We start from the raw sequence: 26,371 nt of genomic DNA, 5'->3' as shown, positions 1-26,371 counted from the left end.
TAAGAAAATTCATGTTCCAAAATTTCTTAACTGTAACTTTCTTTTTTGTACGAGGGTGGTTTGATAAGTCAGTAAATATTTTTAAATACCAAACACATTTTTTTTTTTCGGAAAATAAGCGTTTAATTTTTATTTCTATTGTTAGTAATATAAGTGAACAAGATTTGATGCTCTTGCAAAACGCTGTACTACATTTTTGACTGATTTTTTCATTATTAAAACAAATAACTGCTATATAAATCTATATTAAATTAATAAAACACGCTAATGATGTAATAATTAGCTTAGTAGAGAGTTTTTATGATCGAATGATCACTGCAAATTATTTATAATTCTGCTTTTCAGTTACATAGACATTCATTTAGTTAGTCGTTACTATTTGTTGGCCATCGCTCAACACTTATCTCTTTCGCACTCTAACACACACGCACACACACAAATTTTGTTGGTCTGTCTTTGTTGTCTTTGTCTCTCAATTTGGCTAATTAAATGAAGTGTTTGCTGCACTGTCGATGCTCTAAATATCTTGAAAAACGGCAATGTCTTGCCATGGTTTGGTCGCTGTCAGAGGAGCACTTTTAATGTTGCTAACCATTAAGCCAAATCACATTTGATGCTTAAACGTGGCCAAGATCAACACTAGAGGGACAGAGATGAAAGGCAAAGAAAAGGTAAAGCTTAAGCTAATGGCAAAAGGTAAAGTTGATTTCAACTTAATTTGTCTGCTGCAAACTGCTGCGAAACCTTTGCAATTACCAAGCAGCTATATCTAGAAGCGCCCCCCACTCCCCTCCCCTACCAACCGCTATCGCATAGCTAGACACCTAGTGTTACCCCTCACACTTCACCTTAAAACCCTCCCCCAATCCCCCACCCACCGCACCTTTATGAGGCAAGTCGTCGCTGCAAATGAAAATGACTTGGCCGGTTGAGACCCTTAAGGAATTTCAACAGCGTTCAATTTAAGCTTTTTGAAATACAAAAGCAGCGTAAAGTTTGCTTTGCGCTTTGCTGCTCACCAAACTTGCACCATGCCCGGGGGTAGGGGCTGGGGGAGTGGGAGGAGGAGGTCATAAAAGTTGCAGCAAAACTTTGGATTTTGCTGCGTTTACTCTGGCATTAAACGGGGGCAGGTGCAAAGCGGCAAACGGAAAACGGGAACAGGAACGGGAAAGGGAACGGGAACGGGAACGGGAAAGGGGTAGTGTGAATGCAAAATCTTTTGGGGTAATGCCGGCGGGGTCTAGTCGCTAATGCGAGGCAGAGGGTGTTCGAGCAGTGAGTGAGGGGTGGGGTAAGAGGTTGGCATGACTGTGCGTTTGACGCTGTGCAAGTGCAATAAATTTATGCAAATGCAAATGCTGTTTGCATTTCGAATTTCACAAGTTTATCTAAATTCATTGTCAACAAACAGGCAAATGGGAACGAAAAGAAGAGCGAGTGGGTAGCGGTAACGTCAGCACCATCAGCACCACCCCCACCCTCACCCTCTGGCAATACTCAGGCAAGCCTCAAGTGTTACTGGCAAAAGTTTTGCAGCGTCAACACCCAAAGGAAATCAACTGCAACTTGCAAGCGGCAACTGACAAAAACTGCACTTTGGTAATGAAAAGCTCAGACGATGACTCGCTCATTTGCCTGCAAGAATTTGTCAAAATGTGTTGGTGTATGTGTGTGTGCGTGTGTGTATGGGTGTGTGTGTATGGTTGCGTGTTTGTGTATATGTGTGTGCGCCATGGTCCACTGTCAACTCAATAATTCAACAATATTTTTATACCCTGAGCCCATTGAACATGCCCCAAGAAGGGTATAATGTGTTTGGCAATGTATGTAACAGGCTGAAGGGGTCGTGGCAGTCGCCAAAAGTATGCATGTTCTTAATCAGGATCAACAGCCGAGTCGATTGAGCCATGTCCGTCTGTCTGTCCGTCTGTCCGTCCGTCCGTCCGTCTGTTTGAACGCGTCGATCTCAGAGGCCATAAGAGCTAGAGACTTCAAACTTGGTATGTAGGTTTCTGGATACCATAGGCAGATCAAGTTTGTTTTTATTTTTGGATCGGACCACTATATCATATAGCTGCCATACGAACGATACATCGATAATGAAGTTTTATTATGAAAAAGTTTTTTGTTTGTTAAGATATCAGAGCCAAACTGATAGAATATGCATTTGGGCTGGTATTATACATCTTGACTAAATTTGGTTAAAATCGGTCCACTTTATCATATAGCTGCCATAGGAACGTTACATCGAAAATGAAGATTTAGTAAAGAGTACCTGGGCACAGGGTATCCTACAGTCGAGCGTGCCTGACTGTAGCCGTCCACTTGTTTTTGTAGACTCTGTACTTGCAAAGTACACATACAAAGTGAAGTTAAAATTGTTAAAGTACCCGACTATAAGATACCGGCTATTTAACTAAAACTTATATTTATTGTAACTATAAATTTTTAATTTTAAAAGAATTGCATACATTTAGGCGCGATAACCTCCATTTTGATTAACCCATTTTGTAGAAATAAGGTGGGACTGTGATTAATAATAAGAGGAAGCGTATACAATCGAACTGAACGTCCTATCTTTAAAACTGTGCAGTTTACTCAGCAACAAAAGGAGATGAAAAACGAATAACAAGTAAAAATTTATATTTTTTAATTTTATTTATATAGGCATATTGTATTGCGACGTTAGCATTGTTTGGGTTTTAGCATATTTTGATTATTCAAAATCAACTCGTACAGGGTGTCTTAAAGTCGGCATTGCATGACTGTAGCATTTCCAAGTAGTATTTTTTGGTTTTGTTGTGTTGTTATTGTCGTTGGCAGGAAGGCAAAAGCGAAAGCCGCTTAACGACTGTAGAGTCCTATCCGGAGACAGACAGAGAGATAGATAGATGGCGGAAGTGAGAAAGAAAGAGTGACAGAGGGAGAGGAAGAAGTAAATACATGGGCTATACATACATGAGAGCCTATGCAAATGGTCGCCCATTGAATTGTAAAATACGCACCATCGCATATGCAGACGAGTCTAGCGGCCATTTTGAGGCTTAGAGGCCGACTAACACAGCTGCCACGAGGGTTGCTCAATCAGTTTCAAACACAACTCAAATTTTTGCACAAGGGAATTGAGAGAGATTTCAATAAAATTGTATGTTTTTATGAAAGTCAATTAAGTTTTGGTAAAATTATAAATTTCTTTCTTTACAATGTTTAGTTTTTTGATATCTCAAATTTATTTAATGTAAGTGATATCTTATAGTCTGTCAGTTTGTATACATTGTAGATTACTTCGCTGTTTTAACAACTATTTAAAGTTGCTTGCGTCTTTAATATGTCAAAGTAGAATATATCAGTTCTAATATTTATCGCTCTTATTTTTACGTTAGAAATTAAAGTATCAACCTCCGCTGAAACCATAAAGGCAGCGATTTGGCAAAAGCAACAACAAGTCTCTCATTTGCTCTCATTCAATTGTGGTCATTATTGTCGTTGCTGTTGTCGTCGATATGGTTGTTGTTGTTGTTGCAGCATTATGCGTCAACAGTGCGTATGCTTATTAAAGGAATCAGCCGAAAAGCGTGATATGAATGCTTGACTGCATTGCGCGTAATTTAAAGTGACCTCTGTGCAGTTCAAAGTATTAATTTGAGAGGACCTTGACAGATCCAAAAACTTCTGTTCGCTGCCTCAAGTGCAACAGTTGCATATGCCACTCACTAACTCTTAATCTCTCTTTGTGTAACTCCATTGCGATTTTCAGAATGCCGTCAAAGTGTCACGCCCCTCACTGTCAACAGTTAATTAACGTATTTCCATCAACTTTTGTCAAAGTTTTTAATAGTTTTACCCAAAGCTGACGTCTGTGTTTTTAGTTTGTAATCAAGTTGATTTGCATATATCTTTTATTTCAATAAATTTTAAATTATAAATTCCAAATATTTGCTGATCTTTGTTAAATTCTTAAATAATAATTCTTATACTCTTGATAATATTAAATTTACATTTGATGATGATGATTTTTAATTTTATTTTATAGATAATCATTTATATATTTTATTTGCTCAAAAACAAAATTTGATTAATAACTTAGCTTTGTATTCAATTGTCGACTTATTGTTTCTTTGAAAGCTATAAGATATGGTACTTTGATTTTAGCCAAATTTGATCACGATATAAATATGTATGTATGTATGAAACAACTTCCTTTTTGATCTTTAAAATGTCCTCAGCTCAGGACTACAAATTTCGAATATAGAATTTAAATTCGGCAACAGTATAATAGAAAAATTTCTAATCCATATTAAAACTTTAAATATATAATAATTTTCGATTTATCGGGACATAAATTGGTATCTCATTGTTTATTCATTTGCATTGTCTTGAACTCGCTATTACAATATGCTACAAAGAAGCCGCCACATTATCCTACAACTCAAGATACTAACTAACAGAGAATTAATATTTTATATAAATGTGGAGCACAGAAAGCACGAAAATCACAAACAATATATGTACACGTATATATGTACGTATACGTATTATTTTGTATAAAAAAAAAAAAAACAAGTTTCATTTGCCAAAAATGTAGGTTAAAAACTCGGCTTGGAAAATTCTTCGTTGGTACTTGAGCATCTAAGTGGGTCGCTGTATTATTTCTGCATTTTTTGGCCTCTGCTGTAAATGCTTGACGAATATATATTTTTTTTTTTTTGGTTACTGTCCAGTCTGTCAGTTCGTCAGTTGTTCAGTTGTTGTAGTTACAGTTATGTTGTTATTGTTGTTGTAGTTGTAGTTGTAGTTTTTATTGTTGGTATCTCGTACTGGGCAACATTTGGCGCGTCCATTTCTTGGTCTCTTCAGTTGCTGCTATTTTTAAATGCTGAAAAACTTGTTGTGTGCTTTCTTTAGCTATTGTTTGTCTGTGGCTGTGTGTGTGTGTGAGTGTGTGTATGTGTTTTTTCAGCTATAAATAGGCCTATTCTTACTTATAGATACACATACACACATGTGTATGCGTTTGTTTAGTTGCTTTTCGTGTTCTTAGTCGCCCTTTGGCGTTTTATACTTATATTTTTTTGTGTTGCATACAACTGGGAGCTCATTCCTAGACAGATAGACAGAGCAAGACAGAAGGATGGGGAGAGAGTGAGGTAGAAATTCGGATAATATCGATTTCATTGGGCCTAGACATGGTTTATTCTTTATAGCTACATAATACATACAAAACATAAAACTATCTATACCCACATTTCCCATAGCTGCAAAGCATCTCGTAAGCAATTCAAATTGAACTCAGGCCGAGCAAAACGAAAGGACGTCACTTCACAGGGGCATTGTTTATAAATAAACTAGTTCAATTTGATATATTCAGTTAATAATAGATTGCCATCTAATTATAAGGCTAGAAATGGCTAAAATTGACAGTTAATTCTATAGAGTCTCTCTAAATAAAATATATTCTATTGTTTTTCTGTAAATTTGCATATTGCTAATGTTGCTTTGCATACTTCAATTGTTATTGTCCAAATATATCGGTACAGTTTACAGAATTTTGGAAATACAAACTAATTATACATATTTGTACGCATTTTTAATTAAAATACAGAAGGTGAGTGTTAAACATTTTTATAATCTTCAATTTGTTAGCGCTCACATTTGAAATACTTGGATTACGTAACTTTACTTTACTTGGTATTTGTAAATATAGTAAGTTCAATGACATTTAAGTTAAAATTGGAAAAAAAATTATATTAAAAGTTGATTTCTTTGTATAATTGCATTTATAGGCATTCAAAATTGATATAATTGATTTAGAATTTACCAGCATTCGCATTTAAAAAACCTATCAATCAACGATGTACTTGATTTTTAAGTGTTGATTATTTTAATCACTTACTTAAATTTTCCTTTGAAATATTTCATATTTGAGAATGCAATCAATTAAGTTGTATTGCGAGGTATTTGAACTTTTTAAGCTGTGAAACATATTTTGAGTTATTTAAGATTTTAGATATATTTTTTTTTAGATATATTATCGACCTAATCTTCTAGTTTTTCATATAGTAAATGCAGTACATATGTACTCACCATTTGGGCAACACAGAAGCAATGCCGAAAGTTATGAAATGGCACCTCATTGTAGTGCTTGTAGACCTCGTAGAGCCACTCGCGCAACGTATCGACGGGTATGCTGAACTTCTCAATGAAGCCCAGCTCGAGGAACATGGTCTGCATTAGGTGTATGACATCCGCATCGCCCCATTCATATGAATCGAACGCTGGCAGACGCAATGCTGCCTTCACCTCATCCGAAAAGTTGGTATCACAAATTTCGAGGAAGCGACGCTTCACCTCCTGATGCTTTGGTAGACTGCTCTTGCGATGTGGTGGGCCCAATGGCCGATTGGAGAGACCTACAATGAAGAACATGAAATCAAAATAAATACGAAAATACAAAACAATACATACACAAAATATAATATAGAGTTTTAGATACAGATACAGATACAGATACATGGGCTTTTGTGGGACACTGAAATGCTGTGCAGACTTTGGTGACTGAACGGAAATCAGTCAAGTGGTAGTTGCTGTTGTTGCTGTTGTTGTTGTTGTCGACAGTGGCAATAAATAAATCAGCAAATTGAAACAGGAAATACAGCTGGAAAGTCGACTGGTAGCCATGGCAATTTGGATTATTGCAAATGAAGAGCCATAAACAAGGCACATTGAATAACGACAGACAGACTGACACGTCACAGAGCGACAGAGACAGGGACAGAGCGATAGAATAAGAGGGGAAGAAACCAAATCAAAATCCACTGAAAAGTGAAACGGAACTGCAAACGTTGAAATAGCGGAAATACACTGGCCAAACAGAGGCCGAACAGAGGCGAGAGAGAGAAAGAGATAGAGAGAGAGAGAGAGAAAAAGAGAGAGAGAGATGAACTCTGAACTGGACAGTGTCTCGTTTTTGGTGCCATGGGCGGGAAATTAAATTTTCAATCGGTCGCATGCTTCGCTGACCAAATGAAACAACTACAAGAAAGAAAGAAAAAAAAAAACCAGCAACAAAAATGTTTTTTTTTTTTTTTTTTTTTGGGGTATTTTGTTATGTATGTGTGTATCTTGTAGGTCACCAGGTGTGTGTGTGTGTGTGTGTGTGTGAGGTGCGACAGCTGAGCTGTCGATCTGTGGCCGCCGGGGCAAAACTTGACAGAGTTTTAAATTGTCAGCCGTGCGTATCGAATAGAATTTCTATAGCACCACAGTTGAGCACCACCAAACCTGCACCATATCACCTGTTTGCCCATTTTTTGTATGCATAGAGCACCATAATTTTCACTTTGCATATAGCCCATAGTCCACAGATACTTAGTTTATTAGTGCACATAACTTGGACTTTGTTTGTATTTTTTGGCGTCCTACATTGTCCGTTTCTTTTGAGTTGCCTTTCATATCTGTTGTTCACATTACATTCATAGCATTGCCGAAATCAAATTTTACAACTTAAATTAAATTATATAATTAATAAATTATTTAAAGATGATATTCGCTTTAGCGGTTCGCGAACCGGTGTAAAAAAAAATTGTTTTACCTTTTAATTTTTTTCTTAATTTTGAACATTAATTTTGTAATCCAAAAAAACCAAATTTTAAAAAACAATTAACTTAATTTTATGATTATTATTATTTTATGATTTGTATACAAAGTCTCAATTAGTTTCGCGCTATTAGAAAAGAATGACATTTTTGTAATCTTTTTCTTTCATGGTTACTGAAGTGACACAACTTAACTGTACAACATTAGTTTATTAACACCTGCATTTGTTAGCATTATAAACGTGCTGTCACATATCCTACATGTTCACTTCATTTCCAGTGAAAATGTTAAACGCTTACATATATTCAATTGTCTTGATGTAGATAATTTTGTATTTGAAAATTCATAAGTCACTTGCACAATATCTTTTGAAATGTTTAATTGTCTATTTTGTTGCACTGACATCAATTTGCCTGGGGCAGGTTATTAACTAAATAGTTTGGGATTACTATACTAACCATAAGTGACAACTGACAACAGAGAGTACTTGTAGTATTTGTGTTGAGATAAACCTGCAGATATTCCCCTCATATATCTTACTTTCTCCACATCTGACTCCCAGTATGGATAAATAGGTAAATACATAAGAGCGCACACATAATTAACGATGGAAATTTTATTAAAATTGCTGCTTTTGATGCACAAAGACAATAAAATGCTGACAGCTGAAGAGGAGAGCGCGAGTGCGAGAGAGAGAGAGAGAGAGGAGGGAGAGAGAGGGCGAAGAGAAGAGAAGAAAACATATAACATCATTAAACAGGGAAAACGACCTCATCATCCACCTGCTCCATTGCGCACCTGTATCGACACAGCCACGCCCCTGTTGCCCGCCCACATGTGGAGTTGCTTCTGTGGCCGCTGCTTCTGCTGCAAACCAAACACTTTGCGGGCCGCGGTTATAATTAATTTACTGCCACTTACAATTTTTAATTAAGCACAGTCCTCAGCGCATTTCTATTTAACCCCCCAACCACTAAAACCACAACAGAACCAACTGCACCACCTTTACCACCTGTACCACCATCTAGCGTAGTTCTTTTTAGCTCCAACAATGTTAAAGCCATTTGTTAGCTTCGTTGCCAGCTTTGGCCAAGTGAATTGAAATGTTCAAAATAGTTAATTCTCGTTTCGTTTGATTAATAAACTGCAGACGGATTTGTATTGCGTATACGCCACGCGCAACAACGCCACAATATACAAAAAGCTTAAACCAATGGACTGCAAACTTATAAAGCTCTTAATCGCATAGATTCCGAATAGAACCAAAAAAAACTAGTTAGGCTTTACTCCTATAAAGATTATGATTTTAATAATGTTGAAAAGCATTAAATGGTTTGAAAAGGGAAATCGAATTGTTCAAATAGTTAATCTATTTGACTTTTTTTCACTTAAAAGTTTTCGAGTTTCTAGCATCTAATTAGATAGCATTTCTATTCAGGTTGTAAAACAAATCTACTTTATAATATAAGCATACATTATTTAACTGATTACTGCTTTAATTACTTGCTGATAGTACTCGTGCTTAATAAAAAGTATTACTATTTCACATAGTAATCAAATCAATCAAAATTAAAAATTTTTTGACTTTTAAAGTTGCTTGATCAGAGGCTTGAGTAACTTCGAACTTTCATAACTTTGGCAAACTGTACCGATTTTCAAGCGGATTGTAATTTTGATCATGGTTGGGCCTCTATATTCCTTTTGTATTCATATTTTGTTCATTTCGAAAATTTTATTATTTCTTGACTATCGAAGCCATGGTTGTATAATGATGGTAAGGGTCCCCCCTTTGGAATTTTGAAAATTTAAAATTTTTAATCTCAAGTTTTTACTTTTAATCGACTCCTTATATCGTAATTAGTATAAAACATCACTTTAAATTTGATTCTGACACCTTTCATTTTTCTGTAAAAAATCATGTCGAATCGGACAAAAATTTTGACTTGTAAAGTTGCTAGGTTAAAGGTTCGACCAACTTCAAACTTTCATAACTTTGTCAAACCTAGACCGATTTTCAAGCGGAATGTTATTTTGATCTTAGTTTGGCCTCTGAATGCATTCTGCATTCAAATTTAATTAATTTTGTAAAAAAAATATTTTCCTTTAGGTCATGGGTTCGATGCTAAGGGTCCCCCTTTAAAATTTGGAAAATTGAAAATTTTAAATCCCAAGTTTTACTTTTAATCGACTCCTTATATCGTAATTAGTATAAAACAACACTTTAAATTTGATTCTGACACCTTTCATTTTTCTGTAAAAAATCATGTCAAATCGGACAAAAATTTTGACTTGTAAAGTTGCTAGGTTAAAGGTTCGACCAACTTCAAACTTTCATAACTTTGTCAAACCTAGACCGATTTTCAAGCGGAATGTTATTTTGATCTTAGTTTGGCCTCTGAATGCATTCTGCATTCAAATTTAATTAATTTTGTAAAAAAAAATATTTTCCTTTAGGTCATGGGTTCGATGCTAAGGGTCCCCCCTTTAAAATTTGGAAAATTGAAAATTTTAAATCCCAAGTTTTTACTTTTAATCGACTCCTTATATCGTAATTAGTATAAAACAACACTTTAAATTTGATTCTGACACCTTTCATTTTTCTGTAAAAAATCATGTCAAATCGGACAAAAATTTTGACTTGTAAAGTTGCAAGGTCAAAGGTTCGACCAACTTCAAACTTTCATAGCTTGGTCAAACCAGGACCGATTTTCAAGCGGAATGTCATTTTGATCTTTTTTTGGCCTCTAAATTCATTCTGCATTCAAATTTAATTAATTTTGTAACAAAAATTATTTTCATCTAGATCATGGGTTCGATGCTAAGGGTCCCCCCTTTGAAATTTTAAAAATTCAAAACTTTTAATCTCAAGTTTATACTTTTAATCGACTCCTTATATCGTAGTTAGTATAAAACAACACTTTAAATTTGATTCTGACGCCTTTCATTTTTCTGTAAAAAATCATGTCAAATCGGACAAAAATTTTGACTTGTAAAATTGCAAGGTCAAAGGTTCGACCAACTTCAAACTTTCATAGCTTGGTCAAACCAGGACCGATTTTCAAGCGGAATGTCATTTTGATCTTTTTTTGGCCTCTAAATTCATTCTGCATTCAAATTTAATTAATTAAAAAAAAAAAAATTATTTTCCTCTAGATCATGGGTTCGATGCTAAGGGTCCCCCCTTTGGAATTTTAAAAATTTTAAATTTTAAATCTCAAGTTTTTACTTTTAATCGACTCCTTATATCGTAATTAGTATAAAACATCACTTTAAATTTGATTCTGACACCTTTCATTTTTCTGTAAAAAATCATGTCGAATCGGACAAAAATTTTGACTTGTAAAGTTGCTAGGTCAAAGGTTCGACCAACTTCAAACTTTCATAAATTCGGCAAATCCTTACTGATTTTCAAGTGGAATGTCATTTTGTTCATGGTTTGGCACATAAATTTATTCTGCATTCAAATTTTATTAAATTCGTTAAAAAAATTGTATTCCTCTAAATTTAGATATTTACTTCGATGTCATAATTATTATAAAACGACAAATTACCATTTTAAAATGGTACCGGTACTGATACCGAAACCGAAAAAATAAAACTGAAATGGAACCTTTCACCGAAATAGTAGTGTCGAAACATACCGGAACCAAAACCGTAACCATATTGATTCCTTGCGTATAACAGTTTCGGCAAAAGTACAATTTCTGAGAAAAAGATCTTTGTAAGATTTTCCAAGAATAATTTGCATCTACATAATTGTCAATTGCTTTAAGAGCATCAAAGCTGCTTCTCTTGGCCAGCTTATCTTGACTTATTACACACTCTTCATACCAGCAATAAAATACAAAAAAAGTGAGAAGAAAAATGTAAAATTGTCAGTAGATTATCGTGTGTGTCGCATGCAACAAAGTGAATGCTATCAAATGCATTCATGGAAGTACGAGTGCTTCATTCGGTGACACAACTCTGAGTGCTGTTCTTGCATCCATTTTTATTATTTCTTTTCTTTGCCACTTGGCAACCCTGGGTAACACTTCTTTCGCACATTTCTTGTGTTTGGGTTGGTTTAATGGAAAATTGAATTACACGTTTTTACGTTGCCCCAAACTTTATAGCCATCCCCCCGTATTTCCACTTGAAGCGTGACAATTTGATCGATGAATTTCACTTCCCTACCACCCCACTCCCAAACCAGACACACACACACACATCCACAGTGCACTTGCATCGCAATGGGGAAACTGTGGCGCAATTTTACTGCATTTCTTCATTTTCTTTGCACTTCTTCTTCTTGTTTGCGGCAGCTGCAAAATATTAACTGTCAATTATGTTTCGTTTTGGGGTACGTGATGTTAAGTGCAAGCGAAGGACGTGGCATTGTGGTAGGGGTATTCATGCATTTACATATTGCATTCACATTTGTTGAATGCATTGATGCATCAATTGTGTGAATGTGTAGTGCTATGTGTGGTGTGTGTGGCATCAAGAATTGCAAATGACACCCAAAATGACAGATGTCAAATTGCCAGCAACAGGCAGCAGTTAAAAATAGACGCAAGTGGTGGTTAGAAAGCTAAAGGAGTAAGTTTTTGTCCTTTGACACCTGCAGCCTCAATTATATTGTATTAAGTGTCAAGAATTCTGTAAGGCACCACAAAACCATACACACACACATACACACACACACCAACAGACGCACGGCTCGCCAGTTGATGCGAAATCAAAGTAATTGTGCCAAGCAGACAAAGGAGAATCGCAGTTTCATTTGCCAATTTGTCGCCAGGATACACACACCTCACACACCTCACACACACTTTAGGGATAGGTGCCGCTGTAGCGTTGCAGAGAAACGATATTTACTTTTTTTATTTTATTTATTTATAGTCGACAGCAGTCAACCGAGAGAAAGAAAATATATTTATAACAATTATAAAATAAAAATGTAACCTTAAAATAATATTATAAAATTTTTATTTATAACTGAAAAATTAAAAAATTTTAGTTTAAGCTATTCATAAAATTTATAAATGCTAACCAAATTAGTTTTTTCGTTAAAATTGTTTCTTCTATTTTGATTAAGTTATTTTGTCCAACATTTATTATAGAGAATAAATCAACTACGATGCATATTCAATATTTTTAAATTTAACTGATTAAGCTGAGTATATACAAAATATCAAATATTTATTTTTTATTTCCGATATGACTTAATTTTACAAATTTCAATTTCAATATCGATATATTTTTTTTTACCATACCCATCCCCAATACACACACACACAGGACACGAGAGCTATTTGATAGATTAACATAATATTATGTGGTTAAACCAAGCGGCAAGCCGAGCTAACCAAACCGATTTCCAAATTTTTGCAGTTGCTTTTACAATGCGCATACGTCACGTTGTCATGACCATTTCTTGTCCCTTCAACTCATTTCCATTATCATTTCTATCTTATCTATTTTTGTACTGGCAAGTACACCTCGTTGGCCATTAATCAATTCCCTTGCTCTCTGTAGGAACAAGCAAGTTATTTGCCCGCCCTTAGCGAACAATGAATTCTCTGTTCTCAGCATGCAGTGTGGTCAAGTGAAGGCAAATTGTAATGGCCACTGTAATACGGTTTGACTTACGAGTATTCACAACTGTCGCTCATTGCGAGTTCATCTTCAATTTATTTGTCTTTTGTTTATAACACATTAATTCCGAATGATAAACATATTCAGACAAAAATTCATTTTTGACTCTGTTCATTTAAAATTAAAGAATTTCGGAATTCATTCTTTCGCATTCATTAAGTATGAATCTTTTGTTTCAAGTTTAAATTTGTTTAGAATAATTATGACATTCAGTTATAGTTAATTTCGCTTTCATTGAATGTAAAGTCATCTTAAGCTTTCGTTCAATGTGAGTTCATTACATTTTTGTTCATTTACCTATCTTCGAAAATATATAAATATTTACTGTGATATTTATACAATTTCATAAATATTCATTTACAAATTTATTTACGTTTATTATTTTTTCATTTAATTAGCACTTTCAGTAGATTTTATTGTTACTTAAACAAAGGAATAGGATTTTTTGTAGTCGAGCAACTAAATTGGGTTTGGTGTCAACAAGTTTCCTTGTACTGTAGATTTGTCATTAGTTGTTGTCGTTGTCATTGTTGCAGTATGTTTCGTTTTGTCAAACATGCATATTGAATGTATCTAAGACATGAACAGAAGCACACAGATAACGGCAAAAAGAAACGGCTGTAAAAATACGACGAATAACATTGCGTTAAATAATTAATTACAATCAATTAATTAATTAGAGAACGCAAAGGGGGGTCATTAGGGCTAAACAGCCAGCAGCAACAGGCCAAAAAGGGCAACAACAAAAACAGCAATAATAACAACAACTGATACTACAACCAACTTGTATACATAATGTGGCTATAATCAACATCAGCGCACGTTTTGTTGGCCCTTTTTTCTGCCACGTATTTCTGTTGTTGTTTTTCGACTTTTTTCGTTGGATGCTTTTTCATTGCCCTTCGCTTTAAATGCCTCACACATACACGCACATTCACAAGCAGACGCAAATACAGAGAGAGAGAGAGAACTCATATTTTATTGCATATTGTTAGGCGTGAAATGATGGCTTATACACTCGCATAATTAATGACTGCCCAAAAGTGGCCCTTTCCTGCCTGTCTTCCTCTCTTCCCCTTTGGCCCTTTTGGCTTCTGGACTTGCATTGATTTATGAAACTCTGGCTACCGTTTTACTTGCCTCTTTTCCTTTTTCCCTCTATCCATTTGCTTTCACTTTACATTTTTGTTATTGTTGTTTTTGCGTTTTGATTCTCGTACCTCTATCACCAAAGGCCAAAGGCTAATTGTTTAATTTATGGTTTGGCATACTAGAGTCCTGCCTCATAGGTACCTACACCTACAACCACAACTACGATGTTGTCGTTGCGAAGTCTCTGGAATGCCCCACTTGTTGCCAATTAGTTGGGCTAATGCTTTGGGAATATGATTTGACCGCAATGCTCGCCCGATTGGGCTAAACAATGAGGCAGAAAAACCGCAAAAGTCAATCGACTGCTGCTTAACAAGCAAGCACTTTATGGGGAATTGAGTTCCGATTACTCCATCAGAATTGAGACATTGCCAAGGCTAGCTTGTCTGGTTGACATTCTACTAGCTTAAAGGAATTGTTGCTTGTGCTTCTACAAATTCCCCGAGGTGTAAGTGAATTTCTAGCATTTTTGAAATATTTATAATCAAAACATTTTCCGTCAAAGAATTTGGCATGAACCTTTGAAAATTAATTAAAATGATGTTACGAAAGGAACAAAAAGAATTTGCAAACAGCAGTGTTCCCATTAATATAGTATAATTTATTTATTTTGATTGAATACTTGCTGATGCTTTAGTAAGTGAGACTAATTATTTAATTATTTAATCAGTCATTATTATTTTTACATTAAACAAAGAGACAAAAATTATAAAAATAAATTAACTTTCTATCTTAAGAGGAGTTTTAAATTCGGAATCTGTTACATTATTTATTTAAACTCTACTATAAGCAGCTAGCTTTTAATGCTTCAAAGTTCAGTGCAATATTTCGATACTCGCGTCTAAACAGGGTCAACATTTCGGATCCTGGGGCTATTCATTACTTCGATTTGTACACGCTATGTTTATAATTAACTACTGCATACTTTATCTATAATATAATGCGTGCGAGAGTGTGTTGTTTTTCGTCATTACATTTATTGATGTATGTACATACATTTATTGTGATGACGCGCTCAAAAGTAGGCAAGAAACAACGAACTGCAGACGTTGCGCATACGCCACGTTGTGTGCGAGCTACAAATTAATTATTGCATTCTCGTTATGCATTATTTGTTATTTTTGATGTTTTTTTTTAATGCTGTTTTTTACCTGGTGCTGTTGTTGTTTTTGTTTGTTGCTTGTTGTGGTTGCTGCTTGTTTTGCGTTGTATTTTTCTGGCCAACAAACTCATTTCTACTGCGGTTCTTCGGGACAGTAAGGGAAGAGCCACAAAAACGCTTGCGGTTAATGCAAATAAAGCAAAAGCAAAACTGCTGCAGTCGCTAGTAAGGTTGGGAACACACCCACATCCACACAAGCACACACATGTTGGAAGGCGGGTGAAAAATTTGCAAATTGATGGCCAACAGCTTGCAAACAACAACAACAACACCACAGGGGCTGAAGCAACGGAATGAGCACGAAAAATGTAGCGAGAAAGAGAGAGAGAGAGGGGTAAAAAGAAATGAGGGGACACGGAGAACGCAAAGGTAGCTGAGGCAAATGAAAACGTTTCAATCAAGCGTATGTGAGTGTGTGTATGTGTGCGTGTGTGTGTGTACTTGTGTGGGTAAGAATATTTGAATGTGTCTCTACACTTAATTGAAGCTTGTCATTGGCATTTTGGACTTTAGCACCAAAAACATGACCATCTTCTTTTCAATTTTAATATGCGAAATGCAAGCGCTTTACAAATATAGCTATTACAAATATTGTTTTCATAAACTTTCTCGCTTTCCCTGCTTGAAAGTACCCTGGAAAACTGTTTCTAAAATAACTTACTATTATTGGAATATAATTTCAATAAAGCTATGTATATAATATTCAAAGAGTGCAAAGAACTTATTCAGGGATTAAAATTTTTGATTTGAATTTACTTAAATTTATTTTGGCTTCCTTTAAAGAAATGTCACTTGATATCAAGACTGCAAACCAAGGTTTGGATTCGGACCTTGGTTCAATTAAATACAAAAAAGTATTTTTATTGTTTTAATTTTTATTTAATTTCCTAAGCCAATTAAATTTGTTATTTAAAAATAAATCAAAATTTGTAAATAATCAAAATTTTTTTGAAGATATAAATATGACGTATTTTATTCGAGGTCTCAAAAATTTAGGTAACTATTTTTTTTGTCGAACCGAATCTTTTATTCAAAAAACTAACTTTGTTTCATATACAGAAGTATCGTAAGAGTTTTCAAATTAATTAAATAAATATTTTAGCGGTTCGCTAGTGGATTGAATATGACTTACTATACAACTAATTCAGTGGCTTATCTTAGCTGTCAAAATGATAAACATTATTTTACCCTCCGTGGTGTCACAATTACTAGCTAATCCGAGGCAAAGCTGCTACAAATTCACTTTAAATGCTGTTTAAATAAGGATTAAAAAAGGTTCTCTTATCTATTGTAATATTTGGTACTTAGCATTTAGTTTCATTTAGTGAATTTTTCTGGGCTTCTCATGATTGACACAATGAAAATGCTATAAAAAAATTTTCTTAAATTTGTTGAACTTGATAAACGAGTCTCATTAATTCGCTGACTTTTAAATTAATGAAAGTTTTACTTGTGGATTTCACATTTGCATTCTGTTTATCTGTATCTGTATCTTGATCTGTATCTTTAATTTTATTTATTTATATATTTTTCTTGTTTTTGTTTTCTTTTTGTTGTTTTCCTTTTCTGTTTCTGTTTCTCTTTCGGTTTTCCATTTGACCTAAAGCATTTTAAATGCGAATCATTATTCACGAGTACTCAATACACACACTCAATACACTCATTAACATCCAAATTCAGAGCTGAGAGCTGAGGCATGAACAGAGACCGTAGAAAGAGTTGGTCAGGCTCATAATAGAGTGTATTATAACTGATTAAATTTACACGGTGGCAGCACACACACACACACATACACTCACACTGATTAATATGCGCGTAATCATATTGTATCCTCAATGATGCCTTGTTGTGTCTGTCTGTGTTTTATGTTATTGTGTGTGTGTGTGTGACTATTGTTTGTGCGTGTGTGTGTGTTTTACATTTTGCCAGATTAAACGCTTTGTGCTGATTAAATGAGTTAAGGGAGTTTGCAGCCGGCCAACTCTATTTTCACCTTTCCTTTCTAACACACATCACACACACACACACACACAAGCACACACTATATGGTTAGTTGACATTTTTGACACAGTCTTTCTCCCTCTTTCTCTGTCATTTTACTGCTTTCTCCCTCTCTCGTTCGCTCTTGCTGTACGTTTAACAAATTAAATGCTTAACTCAAATGAAGTTTTCATGTGCGTCATTTCGGTTATTCCTCTGTCAAGGCACACACTCACACTTACATATATACACGCCCACAAACACACACACAGAAATATATATTGCGTTGTGCTGCAGAAATTATGCAATTTCAATTTCGCCAAGCAATATATGACCTTAAATATTACTTAGCCAAGCACCAAACTTCTTAAATATTAATCAAAACGAAAATTGACTAATGCACATTTAAACAGGGATTAATATTATTAATATTAAATAAACAAAGCCGAGTATTTGATCGATTGATTTCCAGACACAGATTTTAACTAAATGATTCTTGAATCAAAATATTGTTATTAACAAAAAATTAATTTCCTTGCCAAGAATCATCAACTTAATCAATTCTCTTTTTTATTTTAAGTCGTTATTGGCCAAAATAAGTGTTACTTGTTTAGTATCTCTTAAGTATAATTAATTCATGATGTAAAACTTAATTTGAAAAAAAAACATATTATTAATTTAAAACCACCATTAATTAACTTTTATGTCTTGAGTATTTTATAACATTTGCTCTCCTACTTACTTTTGTGATAATAACATATAAGAATATTGAATCTTGTTTAAAAGAACTTGGTCTTATTAGAAAGGTTCTTCAAATTAAGATGTGTTTTTTAACTTTAAGAATTTTTTTCTAAGTTTTGAGAAAAAAAACTTTATCAGAGTAGGTTATATGTAAGACTTAATCAGTTAAAAAAATAATGTGTCGTATCCATAACGAAAACGATTTATAGAACGCGTTCAGTTCACATTTTTTACTTCCTTATTTATTTATTTTTGTTGTTCAAGCATTTTAAACATAATTTTCAAGTCGATCATGTGAAATAAAAACCCAAATGCGATTAACAAGGCCTCAGGCCTCAAAATTGGAGAAAGGTTGCGTCCCTTTTACTCTTTCCATTTTTATTTTGCCCCAAATTTAATGCAAAATAAACGTATTATGAGTTGACAGCGGGGTTATCAGCTAGATGCAGATAGGGTAGAGGGGGGTTGGGGTAGGCAGAGGAAGGTGGTTAAAAGGAAGAAGAAGGAGCACACTTAAATTGCTTCCACTGTCAATAAATGAATTATGTGCGGAGACCGTTGAGGCCTGTAGTCAAGTTTTGACAGCTGTCAAAGTCGTTTCGCTTATGACAGAGATAGCGACAGATAAGAAGATAGCGTGCTAGAGAGAGAGAGAGAGAGAGAGTGAGAGAGAGAGAGAGAGAGAGCGAAAGAGAGAGGGACTTATTTGTGTAAGGAGCAAAAATCAAAATAGAAACAATTGTTGGCATCCTTGGAGACAGTTATGTATGTATGTATGTATGTACGTATGTATGTATGTATGTATGTATGTATGTAGGCATGTGTGTGTCTCGTGTCAAAACATTCATAGCCTGCCGAAAAAAATTAGCGCAAATAAATATCTCATCATATATGCGGGGGCGTGTGTGTGGAATGGGCGTGTCTAGGCATTTGGTCCGTGTGCTTGTGTGTGTGTGTGTGTGTGTATGTGTCATGTCGTTGTCGTCTCTCATCAAAGTCAATTTCCTTGTTGATTTTTGCTTATTTGCGCATCTAAATGGATTTTTATCGCAATGTTTTGCAATGTCTTTCCGGCAGGAGGCATCAATACAACGCATATGCCACAAAATGTGGCACACACACACACACATACACGCACATATGAACAGAATTTCTTTCATTCTTTCCATTTTTCCTGCAAAAATTTGCAAATTTGCGGTAATTTGTGTTTTTATGCCGTCAGCCAGGAGGCAGGATAAAGGACGTAGCCGACGAGCAACTGAACTGATTGGCAAATCCTGCATCAGCAGTTAACTGAAAGCCAAACAGTTAATGAAAACAAGCTAAGATGCTAAACGGAGTGAAATGGACCGGGGTAGTTGCTGGGCCAAGTCAAAGTCGAAGGAATAGGGCGGGGGAGGGGGATTGGCATTAAAATGCCAGCATAACAGGATATAACCAGCTACACAGGATAACTGACAGACAAAGCCCCATGAACTTCTGCAATGCAATTAGAAAATGTTTAGCAATCTAGTTCAATAAAGTAACAACGTGGCAGCTGTCAAAGGCAAATGCTGGACTTGTAGACACCCTGTAGGAGACAGTTACTAATGTATATTAAATATTTAAATAATAGCATATTGCCCACAAAAAATTATAAAAAGAATAATGATCTATATAAATATAAATATAAATGAAAGAAAATTCCACAAAGTTTACGCTTGAATAATAATTATTGTACTTGGTTTAAAAAATCCGGAATTACAATACTTCAGATATCGCATTAGCTTGACTTTATCCCGGAATCTCAGATTTTTTTCTGTGTACAGACTTAAATTGTAAATACAATTTTTCTAGGTTTACAGGGTATCTAAATGATTTTTGGTCGAGTTTTATATAAACATTCATGTATGTGTAATAAAAAAAATCAAATAGGTATTATGAAGGAAAATGATTTGCATATACTCGAATTCCGCAGTGAATTTGATTGACAGCATATTGCTCCAAGGTATAGGGTAAGGTGATACAGCTTGGGGACTCGGGGGCGTGGCATTTGCAGTAAATTAAAAAGCGTCGCACATTGAAATAGAGATTGAAAGTGAAAGCGAGTGTATGAGTTGTGTATGCAAAGTGAAATGAAAGTAAAATGCCACTAACAGAAGCTAAAACGCAAAAACGCAAGAACACAATATACACACACATCAACACACACAAACAATACACACACAGTGGAAACACAGCTAAAGGCGAAAATGCAAATTTGATTTCTTGCTGTGTTGCTTCGGCAAACAATTCAACTTGAATTTGAGTTTAGAATTTAGAATTTTGTATTTAGAATTCAAATATGAGACTCTGGTCAAAGCTCCATCTCAAAGTAGTTAGTTATAGGCTAATAATAATGATACAGTTCCGTTCACAGACACAAAAAGCACCTTGAAAAATTAATGCAACAACATAATAAAAAAAAAGATAACAACAATTTTCACTCAGCTTGTCTCCAGTTGCACCATAAAAAAAATGGGCTGGTTCATGTGTCAGTATATTTTTATACTAAAAGACCAGGAGGTGTGTGTGTGTGAGTGTGTGTGTGTGTGTGTGGGTGGCAGGGGTGTAAGGACAACACGTTTGGGAATTGCCGGATCTGAAACGTGCCAAACTTTTTGTTTGAGAACGCTTGGAAAAGTGAAACTCATGATACATTTTTATTACATTAAAATTATGAATTTGAAATTCATATCGCAAAACAACTAGCAGATACATATCTATCTATTTAAACTCTTCAAGCACTTTGACTGCGTGCTGCACACCTATGAAATATCTAATGCGACATTTGTAGAGCTGAATCGTATTTCCATGTTACTGAAGAAAAGTTCCCACAAATTTCTGTTGATTTTAAGAAAAAATTAAAATAGTAGCTTCTCAAGACATTGTGTCTGGTAGAGAAACAAAGAGTGTAAGCCATATGCTTATTATAATAAATAAAAATCGAATAAGCCTAAATCTAATAATTATAATAATAATAATATTGCTTTATTTGCCATTTTCGTTTTTACATTTTGGTTAAAGCTAGCTTTATATGTTAATAACAGAGTTTAGATAGAATATCTTTTCAGCTGAAATATATTTATATGCTGTTTAAATTTACAAATGGAGATACATTATTAGATGTTTAAGGAAAATTGGCATAGAAAATCCTTAAGAAGAATGTAATAATTATAATTTTGAAGTATATTTTTTTTTAAATTGTTGGAGTAATAAATTACTAGTTAAATGGAGAATCCATTCCCATCAACAAAATTGAAATCTATTAAATCGAATCAAGATATAATAAAATGATGATAAAATTAATAGTTAAATAAGAAACACGTTTTTCTTTTGCTATAAACCAACTTCACTGCAAGCTTATTTTAAGAAAAGTTATTTTTTTGAAATATTTATATCTTTAATTTTTGAAATATTAAAAGCTTTATTAACATATTTCCCTTAGATAATTAGTTTAATTTAGGTCTGTCAATCTGTTTTAAGTCAGTTTAAAGGTAGGCTTTAACATGCTGAAAGTTACAAGGCAAATATCTAGTTGCTGTTCTATTTAGTTGAACTTCAAAACTAGCGCAGTCTTTTGCTTGGCAACAACGCTGAGAAAGGACATCAAAGTGGCGGCCTTCATAAAATTCTGTCGGGACAAGGAGGCCACGAGGCATCGACGCATCTAGGCAACAAGGCAAGTGCGGCAGCTGTGCGCAGCTGTCATAAAAATCGCATGCAATGGGCCAAAAAATGGCGTCGTCATTACGTGTGTGTGTGTGTGTGTGTGTGTGTGTGTGTGTGTGTGTGTGTGTGTGTGTGCGTGTGTGTGTGTGTGTGTGGGTCGTGCGCAATTAATGCAAATGGCGCAATCGGAGAAGCCAATGCTGTGGTGTCGATCTTGAAAGCAGCGCTTGGGGAATTGGCTATTGAACTTTTTGCCTTGATAATTTGCTGGTAAGCATCCTGACGGTAACGATGTTTGGGCTCAACTGGGTAGCGGCTTTGTTAGTAGTAAGTAGGGATGGATATCGGCAAAAGAAATTACGATATTTACATCGCAAAAAGTATCTTGTAGAACATGGGTGGGCAGACAAATTCTGTCAGTGAGTTCGACAACAACAACTATGACTTCAACTCTGGAATCATAAATTATAGCAATATGTACACATGCAAAATATCACTTCAAGGAAATTAAAAAGTGTTTTAAATGTAATCTATTTGTATTTTAAATTAGTAGTCACATATTTGAGAGTATTTTCTGTGTTGATTTTTCGTAGAAAATACCGGAAAAAGCTAATGACTCTTGACTCTTGATAATAAAACATTGCTCCTATCGCATTGAACATCGATAAGATCAATATTGCATTTAAGTTTAGCCTTTTTTTAGTTCAAATCGATTTTATCTTCGAAAAGTGAAAATATTTGAGCAAATAAGATTTTTTAAAGGTTTTTTTTTAAATATGAATTGAATAAATTGAAAAAAATATGCATAGCTACTGACTTAAATATCGTTTCCCTGGATTGATGTAAATATTAACATGTCCAGACCCATCTCTAGGGCCAAACATTCTGGGATCGCTGGCTAAAAGTGTTGTTTTCTTTCCTTTTGCCAACAACGCCGCAGCAATCCAATTTGCCTTTGCAGTATCCTCTCGCTTTGGGGTACCTGGAAGCGACAGCTGGGACACAGCCATGGCAGTGTCCATGACCATGGTTTGGACTTTTTGCCAGCGTATTTACAGAGTGCTTTTAATTAATATACTCAAATGATTTCATTGGCTTGCTGGCAGCAGACGGGGCGACAGAGGGGGCGACAGAGGGGGCGACAGAGGGGGTGTGACTAATGGGCAGCAAAAGGTGTCAACTTCGTGTGCGCAGCCAAAAAATTTAAATTTGAAAGCAACTGCCGTAACCACAAACAATTTGTTGCGATGCAGCACGTCTTCAGAGTGTCATGTCATGACGTCTTTTTAGATCCATTTCCCGACTCCTCCGGGATCCTAGCTGCCTTCTTGCTGTCTTCTGTCTTCTGTCTCTTGTCCCTTGTTCCCTTGTGTTTCGGCTTGGCATTTTGTAAATATATTTGTCCACTTCGTTCTTGGCTCTCATATACCTTTTACAGATTCAAAATCCTTTCAAACGTCAAAGACAAGACACACATACACACGCACACCCACACACACGCAGCAGGTGGGCGCAGAAAAAGTGAAAAAGAAGAAGAACCACAACAACATGAATTTTTCATTTTTAATTATTTACGTTTTGCTAGGCAACGGAAATTCCGATAGCAACGTTCCCATCGCTTTTCTGTCAGCATTTATTGCTTCATTGGTTTATTTTTACTTTTTATTTTTCGTTTGCCATTTTCCATGCTCATTTTTATTTCCACGCGTCTCTTTTTTCCGTGCGAGATTTATTTGCAGCACAAAATTTTCGTAAGTGGCATTAAGTCAATTTTAATGCGACATGCGGCATGTGGAATTTGGCATGTGGCATATGCATGCCAGACAACTCAAAATACAGTTGATTAAGCGCATCTAATGAATAGCAACGCCAATGGCGACACCAACAACTGAGACATGCAAATTATTTTTGTTTTTTTTCTCTTCCTTTTATCCAAATTAATGGCAAATTTAACTTTTAAATAAACAAAAAATAAACATAAAAATTTTACATACATTTTATGTTGAATAAACGACATGTTGCATATTTGCAAGCAAATTATCCTGCAAGCTTGAAGGTTGTAAATAAAACACCGTGTAAATAAATTTCAGTTTAATCGCTTGGACAGTAAAACTGCTTGCTTGAGAGACTTACAATTTCTTAGATATTTTATCCATTAAATTGTTAAGAGTAGAGAGGTCTTAAAATAAATTATTTTTATAATTGGTATCTTTTTTAATATTCCGAAAAGTAAAATTTATCATTTAAAAATGTTTATGTTTTATACAGCATTATTTGATATGATCATTAGTTACTTGTTTGTGTGGTAAACTTGATGTCGAATTTAATGGAAATATATCAGAAAATTACGGAACGCTTTGTCAGTTCATTTGTCAATTCATTTGTAACTAAAAGGTATTTTTTAGTCCAAAATTTGTATACTTTTCCTAAGTAAATGTGAACTCTTATGTTGTGGCTGTTCGATTGGTTGCTTCTTGAGCTGCTTTGACAGCAACAACTTACGAAGCTGCACTTCATTGTGAACGTGACAATATGTCAAATATTTTATGTTACACACACACACACACACGCACACATACACATGAGCTTCTACTTAGCATTCCCGCACACACACATATATACTCAGAATCGTCAGTCAAATCGCGGCTCGTTTGTTTCCTTTTCCTTCCGGCAATGTGTGAATGTGAGTGGCTGTATTTGTGAGTGTGAGAGTGTGTGAGTGTGGAGTGTAGAAGTTGCATTAAATTGGCATAAAATAAACAACACGTATAAATTACAGCAGCGCCAACAACAATAACTACAATGAATAAAACAAAATCGTGGCATGGGGCAAGCGGCACGCGTCCTGAAAAATGTGACAGGTGGAATGGAGGCGTGGGCGTCGTTGGCATCGCTATAGGCCTAAAACATGGTACCAAATATTCAACGCGCACATACAAGTATTCACAAAAATATTCAATGAGCCCTGACAATCGCACGTGCCAACATAACATAGTACAAAGTACATAGTTCATTGTACACAGCTACTCACTTTCTAAGTACGAGAATATTAAAAGGAACCAACAAAAAAATAAATATGTTGAAATAGAAATAATTTACATATATTTATAAATTTGATATTCCAATATGTTGGCTAAAAATAACTATGCGAAATGTAAGCAATTAGCTGACAATCTATGAGTATCTTATAGAATTTGATGTTCCTTTGTAAAACATTAAGGCACAGTTAGATATAACGTTACTTTATCTTATTAAAATTAATCTACATTTTCTGAGAGTAAGTTATATCGTAATTATGTTATAAATATGTTTGGAAAATTTCTGGATGTAGTTATACTAGAGTGTTTTATTCATATTATAATAAGTTAGTCAAGTAACTGTTTTCAATCAACATTTATTCTGCAAAACAAAATCTTAATTTTGGTTTTTATAGTTTCTTACGGTTCTTAGAACAGGTAAACAATTAATAAATACTGGGCTTCATTAGGTGTAACTGTTTAAAACAAAAAAGAAGCCATTATGTATAATAATGAGTTACATTATGTATACAGAAATTATTTCTATAACAAAAACTTGAAATCATTAAAAAACACATACTGATATATACGATCCATATGTTACATAAGCCCATAACAAAATTATTAGTATTGAGATATCTCTCAACTTTGAAGAGATTATATCTTAAAAAATAAAGTTATTATTTACAAGCTTAAAAAGCATGGTAAGCTCTGACAAGTTCTGTTTTGTTATCGTTATTCAAATTGCTTGTTAACCAGATTTATATGTAATCAGCTCTCTAATCTTAAGCCTAGCAATTAAATATCTTAATTACCCGTGCAAATTATATGCCGACCTTTAGACCAAATACTCGTATTTTTTTAATTAAAATTATCAATTATTTTGCAAAATGTAACCAAATACTGTTGTTCACATCGAAACTGGTTAAACAAAGGCAAGAAACTAATTGGATTGATGGTACACAAAGATTCTTTGAAGCAGTTATGGCTTGAAATTAAGTATACGCAACGGAGTGTGTCTCATATGGCACAAGCCAGGCCCATGGGGTGGGGAAACCAAAAGGGGAGCGATAGGAGAAAGCTGTAGAAAGGTGAGTCAAGGTATTGGAAGGAGTATTTGAATATTAAAGAAATGGCACATACTTCATATTGAAATAAATATCATTGTCAAGTCTTGTTATCCCCCACTTCCACTTCTTCTCTCTTTCTCTTTCTTTGCTCTATTGCTGTTTCTCTGAAATGTGGCAGGTCGAATGGACGGACACATGCTTTCTCCTCCTGATGACAAAGCAATGTTGAAGAGTCGTGATGGACGAAGGACTCACAATAAGCGTTGGGCAGGTGTAGACTTTCACTGCCACAGGACACCTTGCCACAAATGCTGATGGGT

The 26,371-nt window shown here is 34.8% G+C and overlaps 1 protein-coding gene across 2 annotated transcripts in view; it reads right to left on the bottom strand.

The window, feature by feature from the left end:
* Positions 1-26,371, bottom strand: part of LOC117794124 (high affinity cGMP-specific 3',5'-cyclic phosphodiesterase 9A) — a 58,190-nt gene that overhangs the window by 17,317 nt on the left and 14,502 nt on the right. For both annotated transcript variants that reach the window (XM_034634610.1, XM_034634611.1), the window contains one exon: positions 6,088-6,413. In XM_034634610.1, coding sequence (XP_034490501.1) covers positions 6,088-6,413 — 326 coding nt within the window. The remainder of the gene's footprint in view (positions 1-6,087; positions 6,414-26,371) is intronic.

The sequence above is a fragment of the Drosophila innubila genome, chromosome X (genome assembly GCF_004354385.1).
Source record: "Drosophila innubila isolate TH190305 chromosome X, UK_Dinn_1.0, whole genome shotgun sequence".
Lineage (NCBI taxonomy): Eukaryota > Metazoa > Arthropoda > Insecta > Diptera > Drosophilidae > Drosophila > Drosophila innubila.
The sequence above is the reverse complement of the archived record's forward strand: the minus strand, read 5'-3'. Positions and strand labels throughout refer to the sequence as shown.